Consider the following 11,571-nt stretch of genomic DNA (forward strand, 5'->3'; position numbering starts at 1 on the left):
TTGCCTGGGCATATCGAACAGTTGAAGTGAGAGAGGATAAAAGGTACATCTCCAAGGCATTGACTTCATGGGCATTTAAAACTTCTTTCGGGCTTGGGAAGTGGTTTCAGTCCAGGCTGGGAGCTCTGAGGAGGGGATAAGCAGCCTGAGTGCTGCCTGGCCATGGGCTGGCACTCACCCTTCTTGTAGTAAGGACTCACATTTGATCACGAGTGAGCTGAATCTTTCAGGACTTTCCTGAAAGCCTTTCCTTAGAGTAAACAAGTTCTCCCACATCTGACACAAGAGATTGGGAAAGCATCGGAGAGTATCTAAACATAAAAAACATAGATAAAAAGATATTCCTCCTCCAGTCTGAAACTCCTGGTACACTCGGGAAAGTTCACAAACAGCAAAGAAGTCATAGGGCCATTCAGGGAAATAATTCATGTCCAGACTGGCACAGCTCAGGTGCTCAGATATGGCTGTCTCCAACTCAGATTAACTCTGCAGAAAAGATATGGTCTCTGTGGTTCCTTGGTGTATGAAGATGATAAAAATCACCTCAGGCTGTGCAGTTTCAGGGGATTTTCATTACAAGATCATTTCCCTAAAAATGGCACCATGCCTCTGGGGATGAAACATACTGGGAAATACATGAAAATTTAATCAATTACATAAGTTAGTTCCAACTTTTCTTGCATACTTATGGCAAGACCATTCCTTTGTCATCCTCAGATCACTGAGGGGTTCTTTATTCTATAGTCAAGGTGTCCACTTTTAGCTTGACAAGCAGGTTTTGGTCTTCAAACTCTTCAGGCAGAACAACAGCCAAGCTCATCTTGCAGAGTCTTTTTTGATGTGTCTAATCATGGCCTTCTACTCAGCCTTTATTTCACCTAAAAGTTGCTCGCTGAGGAGAACCAACAACCTTGGTTCTGCTCTAGATGGGACAGGGGACTTTCTGCACTCTTTTTCACTGTCTCTTCCATTTAAGTAATGAAAGATGGTACAAGATAAGGAGTGCTAGACCACTGCTCTGCTATGTAGACTCTCAGGCTTAGCAGAAGCCTTGTGCTGGGACAGCTGGATAGTAAATACCCAGGAAAACACAGAGTTCCTGTGTTTCAGTGGGGAGCACAGCTGTGTCAAGCCTTTGAGAGAGACAAACCATCCAAAAGCACAGCATGGAAGAGGTTCAAGGTAACCCAGCCTGGATATAGATTGTTTCATGAATCAGCCCAAGAAAAGCCATATGGTGTCTGCAAAAGGGGCCTGTCCACTGCTGGCTGGACATTGTCCTTGCTGGACTCTGTAGCAACCTGAAATCTCATTGACTCATGAGAACCAAATTTCCAGACTTGACTCACTGGCTACTAAAACCATAAGATTACATGGTATGTCTCATATTTTTCCTGGGAAAAAAAACAGCAGGAAAATATAACTACCTTTGGTTAATTAACATCTGAATCTGCTTTGAAACCTTCAGAGAATATATGTTAAGAAATTAAACTAATCTCAAACCAGCAAAGAAAAATAAACCTAAAATATCTGGACCATCAAGATTTGTTTCTATAAATGTTCCTGGTTGCCTCATCGTGAGATGCTGGAGCCTGTCCGCGGAAGGACAACAGAGCTGATGAAGGATCTGGAGCACAAATCTGATGAGGAACAACTGGAGGAGATAAGGGGGCTCAGCCTGCAGAAAAGGAGGCTCAGGGGGAACCTTCTCATTCTCTACAACTGTCTGAACTACGTTGTAGCCAAGTGAGGGTTTGCCTCCTTTTCCGGGTAACAAGGAATAAGATGAAAAGGAATGGCCTCAAGCTGTGCCAGGGGAGGTTCAGATTGAATTAAGAAAAATTTCTTCGCTGAAAGGGTTGTCCAGCACTGGAACATTGCTCAGGGAAGTGGCAGAATCATCGTCCCTGGAAGCATTCAATAAATGTTTAGATGTGGCACTTTGGGACATGGTTTAGTGATGGACCAGGCATTCTTAGGTTAATGGTTGGACTTGATGATCTTGGAGGTCTTTTCTAACCTCAGTCACTCTATTATCCTTTGGTTTAAAGGTAAAAGATACACATCCTGCCTACTCTCTTTTGTATCTCCTAGTACCTGCTGAATGTTATGGGATCATGGATTTATTCTAGAGCCATGCGTGGCAGGGAGTGCAATTGAGAGAGGTACAAAGAGTAGGCACATGGGTGGGTTTAGAGAAAATGCTCCTGGCTGATCAGTATCTAAAATTCCCTGCATAAATGGAAAAATTTCCTCACATAATGCAAGACTAAACTGAGAAACTCATTCCTGTAGGGGTTAATTGCCAAAACCTTGCCAAAGGATGAGAAAAAAAAGAAGAAAAAAGAAAAAATAAAAAAGAAGAAGAAAAAAGAAAAAAAGAAACCGGAAAAAGAAAAATAATGTAAAAATTATGTGATGTTTACAATGCCAATAAGACCATAATAGGGGCATTTAGAAAGACAATAGTACTTATTAGGAAAAGAAAACAAGACTCTCAGAAGAATTACACGTGTTGGAAAAGCTGTCTGTTTCAAAACAGGAAAAACACTTTGGTGTAGCTAATGGCCAGATCCAGAGAGGTAATTACACACAAGCTCTTTCAGCTGCAGTCCGTGCAGTTGCAGTTCATTTTGAGCCTGATCTTAAATCAAATCTGTTGGCCTCCATCAAAGGTGACTGTTGATAGTGTAAATATCTCTCCTGGGCCAAAAACCTGATTCATTAATGGAACAGCAGGAAAATTTCCTACCATGGACTAAGGTATAGCTGTTATTGAAGATTTTTTGATACTTCCTTGGAGGCAGCGTTTACTGACCATTGACAGAGGCAAAATACAAGGCAGTCTGAACAAAATGGTCTGAACAATTATACCACTTTCTTCTTCTTCCTGTTTCTTTTGGCTCTCCAGAAGTAGTTGTAGGTCTTATTTTAGTTTCAGAGGACCTAAAATGTCTCCCAAGCCACTTTGCCATGCTCACTAAGTTGCTGGGAAGGGAGCATATGTGGGTGGAGGAGATGTTCTTGTGTGGCCACGGGAGGGCTGGGTTGGCAGTCTCCTTAAGCACAACATATTTTTCTGCTGTGCCTTTTTCTGCTGTGCCTTTTTCTGCTGTGCCTTTGTGCTGCAAAGGAGAGGGAAAGGATCTTTCCCCTATTTAAGGAGCTGTGTTAATAAAAGTGCAGGGCAAAGGAGCCATCAGAGGGCTGCACTGGCAGTGCTGGTTGATGGGAAAGATGAGAGTGGCCTTTGCTCCTAGCTCTGTGATGGACCTCTGTCAAGACATTTCATTTTTCATGAGCTTCAGTCTGGCCCCCAAAAAGTGCAGCCAGTGTGGGACTCATCTGTGCAGTGCTTTGAGCACAGTAGGACAAATGTGTTAGGCAATGAGCACTGTCATGAGGAACTGCCTGCTGCCCACCATTACCTCTCCAACATGCCTACCTCCTCTTTTCCCATTCCCTCCCCACACTGAGATGTCAGGGCATCCTCAGGGACTCCTCTGTTTTTGGAAATAACAGGAGCTGCTGAGCACTTCAAAAAGTCTGGCTCTGTCCCTTAGGTGTCAAAGAAAGACCTCAGGTTCCTGGAAAATCTGGTCCCAAAAGAGCGCAAAAACACACATTTTGTCAGGAAGTGAATAAAATCTTACTGAAATTAAGCCAGGGACAAAGATGAAAAAGCAGATGGCCCATGACAAACTGTGAGAACGAATTTGTTCGCATGACATGGGAATAAGTATGTACTCATAACAGACTATTACTCAAGAAATTTTGAAAGAGCACAACTCCACAGGAGTCATAATAGGATTAGTCACATAAAGCTCAGTCCAGCTAAGCCTGGTGTACTGTACCTGAAAGAAGAGAAATAGACCCCCAAACAGACCACAATTGATTAAAAAAAAATCCAAAGAGATGCACAAGTTTATGGAGTCAGAAAAACTTTTAAGTGCATTAAAATCTGTAAAGTAGGTTGTGAATTGTTATTAGGCTGTGTAAAAAGCAAGAGGCCAGAGGAAGGAGCCTTGCCGAAATGACTCAACCAGTTTGACAGCACAGAGACAGAGTTGGGGTGTTTTTGGTGAAATGCCATAGACCCTGGAAGAGACTTTGCCATGTGCTCCATTACAGCATTGTTCTCACAGTGTACAATTATTTGCAATTATTTGCAAAATCCCTTTAAAAATAAGCCACAAACCAGAGGAATAGGGTTGATTTGGAATACTCTGATCTATTTTCTTTTTCAAATCAATATTTTGCACAAAACTTGTGACTTGAACAGACATGTTTAATTACATAAAAACAGTGATTAAAGGGAGCAGCATCTTGATATATAAAATATTTTGGGATTTTTCTATGTACAAAGAGAGAAGTGAGTTTCTAGAACACATATGTGATTTGCTTTATCTAAAAAATAATTAACAATAAGCTTGCCTGGTGTTTTTTATGAATTTTCTATGCATTTCTAAGCTGCTCACCCAAAAACAAGCGAGTGTTCAGAGCTAGTTTAGATTGGTTAATTAATTAATTAAAGGCTAGACTAGAGCCAAAATAATATCTAGAGCCAAACTCTATTTCTGAAATCACACCAATCCTGGAGTGCTCACACTGATGCCTCTGTTCAGACCCACTGCACTGTCATGTCTCGGGGCCTTTCACCCAAGCTGGTGACTTAATCCCTTCTAAACTTGCTGGAAGCCCTTCCAAGCCTGGCTCAGCCTGGCAGTGGGAAGCAGTGCCACTCCATCTGAATCAAACCTGAGCGGTGCAGGAGGGCTGGCTTCAGGTTCAGCTCCCAAAGATGGATTTTGTCCGTGCGAAAGCAGCACCGCCCTCAGTGACGCACATGCAGCTCTTGGGCTCTCATTTACCACAAGCTGTTGGGACTTGAGTTTCACTTCTCACCAGAAAGCGGAGGCAGGCGTATATTTAGACTTTCTTGGGAAGCAGCTGCAAAGTGCAGGGGGAGCGCACACGCACTCGGTCCCGCGGGCACACACACAGACACCGACAGCTTTAGAGCAGCTGCACAAACCTGAGCAGAAAGGACACGGCACAGAGGCCTCCTGCAGGCCACTCTCTCACCAGAGAGGCTCATTTCTGCATCTCAATATCCCATCATTGGATCACGGTATCACAGGATTGTAGAACAGTTTGGGATGAAAGGAAATGTTAAAGATTTTCTCATTCCTACCTCTCTGTTCATTGCAGGGACACCTTCCATCAGACCAGGTTGCTCAGAGCCACATCCAATCTGGCTTTGAACACTTCCAGGGAAGGCACATTTTCTCTGAGCAGCCTGTTCCAGTGCCTCACTACCCTCTGAGTAAAAACTTTCTTCTGATGCTGAGTAGGAATCTCTCTTCTTGTAGTTTAAAATCATTCCCCCTTTTCCTATCACTATCTTCACTCTCTAAAAGTTGTTCTCCCTCACTATAATAAGCCCCCTTGAAGTACTGGTTATTTAAATAAAGTACTGACACTACTGAAATAGTTTGCTAATTCAGTCCTGACTCACTTGAAAGATTATCACCTTCTCAGCCACAAGCTCCTTGAAACACTCTAGGAGCTTCAGGTTCTACTCTCCTGCATCTTAAACCTTATCTCTGTGGTTTTGTGCTTTCCTTGGGAACACAGAGACAGCATTACCCATCTGCTACTGAAATTTGATAGGAAATTGGTGGTGCCAGGAGGATGGAGCCAAGCTCTAGTCTGTGGTGTCCAGCAATAGGACAAGTGACAACGGGCAGAAACTGATGCCCAGGAAGTTCCATCTGACCATGAGGAAGAACTCCATTCCTGGGCACTGACCAAGCACTAAACACATTGTCCAGAGAGGGTGGAGAGTCTGCCTCATAGGGGATATTCTAGAAATCTCTGGACACAATCCTGTGTCCTGTGTTCAGGGATGGCCCTGCTTGAGTGGGGGGCATGGACAAGATTATCGTGGTCCTTTCCAGCCTAACTGAGTCTGTGATTCTGTGAAATTACTTGCTACATCTACCTATAAAGTGAGGAATCGAGCTCATCCAGCTTCAGCCATCTAGGAGACACTCAGTCCATTTAAGGTAATTGACTTACCAGAAGTTCTGGGAGGGAAGGACACTTCAGAGCACAGTCCTTCACCCCACTTAGGGACTTGATAGCTTGGAATGGCCTTACTCCAAAGGTGTTTCTTTCTTGACTGGAGCCAAGATGACAGTCTCACTCTAGATGCCAGCTAAAGGGCTAATTTTAGGTGAGCTGAATCTGTGGAAAGTCATGCTCCTGCTTTTCCCTCAAGGTTTCTTCTTCACAGACCTTTCTCTTGTTAGCTGACAATAAATAGACTAAGAAATCAGAGTTTGCAGCAATTTGGCTGCAAGGCAGATAAAATCAGTAGTCAAACAAAAGCAGCTCAGATAGCCAAGGCTGACTCTAAAGTTAAATACGTGATCTTCTCATGCAGCTGAATGCATTTAAAATAATTTTAGTGTGCCATTCTCACAGGGCAGACCATTAATCTTTTGGCAACATCCATCATCATGAGCAGGACACATCCCCTCCTGGAGGTGCTCCTCTGGTCCCTCTCATTACTGAATTACCTCTTTACAGTCCCTTGAATTTCGGACACCCTGAGATCCTCTTGGAGATGGCAGAGCAGAAGTGTCCCCTCCTACATGCAAATAGGTAAAACAAGGATGTGCAATGGCTTTCCCTTTGGGACATTCATAGTGGATCAGGAGGGTAGGGAATGTTTTTAAGCTGAGCAATCATTTTTATGCACTGGTACAGTTCTCTTTTGCAGTGTAGGCCTTTTCAGATCATGACAACCACATCCAATTTAGTTATCCAACATTATTTCTCAAATGCACCCCAGCAATTTTGACCATGAATAAAAACTTGTTGTCACTGCTTTGGGCAGAGTTTGTGACTGGGCAGTCTGCAGAGGCCCCTCCCAGCCTCAGTGATGCTGTGATTTTGCAGTCTTTGGATGCTGAGCAGCTGGGTCAGACCCATCCCAACTCTGGGTTCTATGATCTGAGCCATGCAACAGCTCCCACAAGTCCTGGATTCACAAGGATCTGTGTGCAGGTGTCCAGACATCCATGTGGAATTTCTTAGATGGAAGTATGGGAGCCTGATCAAGCTGAGCAAGTTGTGTTTAAAGGCTGCACGGTACAAATAAATCTTAAAAGAGGTTTAGAGGAATGACAAAGCTGTGGCTTCTGATAGGGAAACCACACTGCTTTGAAAGGTTTCAGCCAAATGGAAGAGCCTTTGGTGGCCAGATTTTTGCCTTTATCTTTGTCTGTATAAGTTGCTACTCTTTGTATATTAACCCCAGTATCTCTGACTATTTAAGAATCGTTTGTGACAGTTATTTGCCACAGTGCTAAACCAGATTACATCAAGGTTTGTCAAGCTTCCTCTGCTCTCTAATGTATGGAAAAACATTACACTTAATTTGGTTTGCTTGGGCAGTGTGGACAGGGATTAGCCACACTATATATGGACCATAAACATTGTTCTGGTTAACACCACAGTGCAGCCAAACCTGAAACTTTCATCTCAGTCCTTGCAAACTTTGGTGGTTTGGATGGAAAAGGAACCTGTAGTTGAGCTGTGCTTTATTTTTGTCCAAAGGCAAATCAATAACACTTTGGAAAGCCCAAATCCAGCATCCTCAGCCCACCTCCAGTGCATAGGGGTCGAGTGCCTGTGCAGGCAGTGGCGTCGTATTGGGAAGAAAGCCAATACACAAAGGAAGGAAACCATTTCAAGGAACCTGCAGTAACTCTCCATAAAAATCTCAGGAACATAAAGGCAGACTCAGTTTGGTGTCATAATCCCCTCCAAGTAACATATGTGTCTGGTTAAGAACAACAGAGTAGTCCCATGTGGGACAAAGATGGACTTTTTCTGGCTGCGTGTCCAGCTGGTTTGGTATTAGGAATGACAGGGGAAAATCTTTGCTTTTGAGTCAGAATTTCAGTTTGCTATCTGGAATAGCAAAGCAGCCAGTAATGAAAATGGATGTCCCACATCAGATTTTTTAGATGCCAGAAATAATAATAGCATAGTGTTAACACCTTAGTACTTGGCTTAATATAGGTTGTTTTAACCTAGATAAATTTATTAATTTGTGTCTTTGTATCCACAGCAGTGCCTTGAAATTTGCACTTAATTGCAGCAAAAGTAGTTTTAAAATCCATCTGTCTTACACTGACCACTCCTGTAGCATCTCACCACCTTTCATATAATGTGTTCCCAATGCTAAAATAAAGGTTTACAGCATGATATACTAATTCCACCTATGCAAATATTTGAGGGGGTGAAAAGGTAAAATTTCCTATTATACTTCTGGCTTTCAGAATGATTGTGAAAATAAGGTCATCCTTACCATGTGGTATTTAGCAACTAGGCACCTTAGCAAGTAGAGCACCTTAGACCATCATGTGGTTCTCCAAGCCTCTTTATATCATCCAGAGGCTGCTCTTTCTCTCTGTGCTGTATCTGATGGACTCAGTCCAAGCAAGAATATTTCTAATGACCTTAGCGGACATCACATGAAGTCTAGTGAACTACTTCCAAGAGGCTACAAATGTCAGGCTGGGATGCTCAGTGTCAACAATTTCTTTCTATTCTTTCCTTCATTTTTTGATTTTCATGTCTGAAGTTGCTGAAGGGATCTAGGCAGGGATATACATCAAACTTTGATTGAACTCTGCCATGGTTCCACACATGAAAAAAAATTGAAGGGTTTAAGCCACCAGGTAGCTCTTATTGTGTCTGGTGTTTAGATAGCTGTTATTGTGTTTGGTATTCAAACCAAAATGCTGAAAACTGGGAGCCTTTGTAAAGCAACAGTTAACATTAGCTCCAGCAGAAGCTGTCCAGCCCTCCCATCTACACAGGACATCTGAGTCACTTAGAACATTACCATGGTTCCATGGCTGGCCAGGAGAACAAGTAGGTAATTCACCAGCTAATTCATAGCTATGAGATGCCAACCAGAAAAATGTTCAGGCCTGTCCACAGGCATTATGAAGAATGAGAGTGGAATGATAATTTAGTTTTATAATATTTAGTTCATGCTTACCTACAATAGACTCTTGTCTTAGATTACATCTCCTCTTCTCGAATGGGCCTACAGAGAGTATCACTGCCAGCTGGTGAAATTTCCTCTTTCAATAAAGAAGGCACGGTCCCATTGAGGGAACAGCAGGCAACAGTCTGTATGTAAGTACCTGTGTGAACCAAGGCTCATGGTGTACCTTCCTTGCAGATTCAGATCCTTGCACTCCTGATGCTCCACCTGCTGCCACTTCACCACCAACTTCTGAAGAGCCTGGACCTTTCACAGCTCCAGCATCACCCTCCTGTTCCTCTGACACTGGTACTGCATCATTTTCACCTCCGCTACCAGCATGTGTTGCAGCCTTACATCCAAAACCACCTCCTATTTCACCATCAACATCCACTTCTGCTGCCACTGTTCACCCTGGACTTCCCTCTCTTGCTGCCCCACCTGCCTCTACTCCATCCCTGCACCCTGGGATTTATCTGCCAGTTGTCCCACCCAGTGGTGCCACCCACCTCATCAACTGGCTGCCCTTCCTCGCCTCAGCAACGCTCGCCACCATTCAAGGCAAGGAGGAAGGCCAGCCACCCATAAGCACAGGCTCTCTGGAGGGCATGAAGCCCTGCAGCAGCCCAGCCCCGCTCCCCTCCCAAGAGGAAAATCCCCAGGCAGCACCTCTGGGAAGCAGTGCTCCGGGGGCTGCGTCCCCACCGCCGGCTGCCCAGGCCCTGCCTGCCGGCTCCGCGGCGTCGGCGAACGTGAGCGACATCCTGGCGGAGCTGCGGACCATGAACAGCCACCTCTCCACTATTGCCCGAGCCCTGACCCAGCTGGCATCATCCCTGGCACCCCAGCAGGATGCTGGGGGCACCCCACTTCCTTAGGGCCAGATTTCACAGGGAATGGTGTTGGCCAGAGGAAAGGGACCCTCCCCAAACCTTCCCGTACCATTGGAGCGGGTTTGCTGCCATCGCAGACACCGGCCACGTCTCCCCAGAGGGTTTCTCTGTTTGTTTGTTTGTTTGCCCCTTGTAAATGGCTGCATATATTAAAAAATAGTTTTGTGGTCTTGTTAATAAAATTGTTTATATTTCTCACGTTCCTTTCAGATGCGCTCACTCCCCTCCTCTCACCCATTGACCACACGAGCACGGGTAGGAGCCAGTGAGGTCTCACACAGAAAATGTGGGGAATCTGAAGTGGTGAGAAGTTACCCACGAGAAAATACTCAAGGAGGTGACAAAACCACTTTGGGCAATGTGGGGGGACAAAGAAAGGAAAGGACACAATGAAACCCTGAAAAATTTCCCTGTTTATCCCCATCCATGTTGAATGGCACAGCTCTGTTGAAACTGGAGCCCTTCCCAGAGCACTAAATCTCAGGGGTAATTGTAGCTACCAGCACAGGTACAAGCCATGATAAAGTGTTCAGCATACAAAGCTGGGTAGTTGTCTAAGCATCAGTGGAGCTGAACAGCTACCAAACAGCCTCATCCACCTCCTGCCCTCTGAGAGAGAGAGAAGTGAAAGTGCTTAGCTCAAGTCAATCTGTCTTATTTGCCAGTGGTGCCCAGGGTTCTTCAAGGGTATAAACAGACCAAGCTAATTTACAACAATTAGCCAGGTACACATGGCTAAATCCTGACATTTCATAATCTTTCCCTGTTGCCAATGTGCAACAGCTTGCCTAAAGGTGGCACTGAAGGTGTGAAACCTTAAACAATTCTCTTGATAGATGGAGAAAAACCTCTTGGACATGAATGCAAGATTTGGCCCTCTCAGATGTGTGACCTGTAGAGCATCTGGTGAGGTACCACTGGACAGGTGGAGGCACCAGAGCTGGGAGATGAAGGCTAGGATGTGCTTGGTGCTCTGGAAAGCTTGGTGCCCCTGGAAAGAGAAACAATAGCTCTTGCAGAGCTGTTTTGTGCATCTCAGCCACGGTCTGCCCATAGTGCAAACATCCAGGTTGTCCCTGTCCGCAGTGTCCCTGATCTTTAAGGTCCCTTCCAACCAAAACCATTTTATGATTTTATGAACCATCAGTCAAAATATCTTTTCCCAAAAGTGGGCCAAGCACAGTCCTGGTGGAGGCTGAGCCAGACTACTCTGCTGCTCTGCCTTTTATCCCAGTGGATTAAAACAAAACACATGCTCATGGCAAACAGAAGAAAATAAAGGTCTCTGTGAAGCTGTGTATGATCTCACTGTAATTTAGCTACACAGCCCTCAGATATCAGGATCTGAGGCCATCTCTAGGAAAATCCCAGACAAACAGACAGATCACTAGATAAGATTAAAGAGGAAGTATTCTGTCTATTTGCAAATATTTCTGTTACAGGTGAGCCTAAGCCACAAAGATTGAATCAATATACAAACTTCCCCAAAGCTCAGGTGTATTTGAATTTGAGGTTTTGGTTACTGCATATGTATTTATATATAAACCTATCCATATTTTTTGAGTCTGTGCCTGAAAGACAAAGGAATTGTCCTTCTCAATCATTTTT

The 11,571-nt window shown here is 44.2% G+C and overlaps 1 protein-coding gene across 2 annotated transcripts in view; it reads left to right on the plus strand.

The window, feature by feature from the left end:
• Positions 1–10,085, plus strand: part of RUNX2 (RUNX family transcription factor 2) — a 156,156-nt gene extending 146,071 nt beyond the window's left edge. For both annotated transcript variants that reach the window (XM_063423624.1, XM_063423633.1), the window contains one exon: positions 9,269–10,085. In XM_063423624.1, the coding sequence (XP_063279694.1) occupies positions 9,269–9,948 (680 nt within the window). In that variant the 3' untranslated portion in view covers positions 9,949–10,085. The remainder of the gene's footprint in view (positions 1–9,268) is intronic.
• The last annotated feature ends 1,486 nt before the right edge of the window (positions 10,086–11,571 follow it).

Source organism: Prinia subflava, chromosome 2 (assembly GCF_021018805.1).
Source record: "Prinia subflava isolate CZ2003 ecotype Zambia chromosome 2, Cam_Psub_1.2, whole genome shotgun sequence".
Taxonomy (NCBI): Eukaryota; Metazoa; Chordata; class Aves; order Passeriformes; family Cisticolidae; genus Prinia; species Prinia subflava.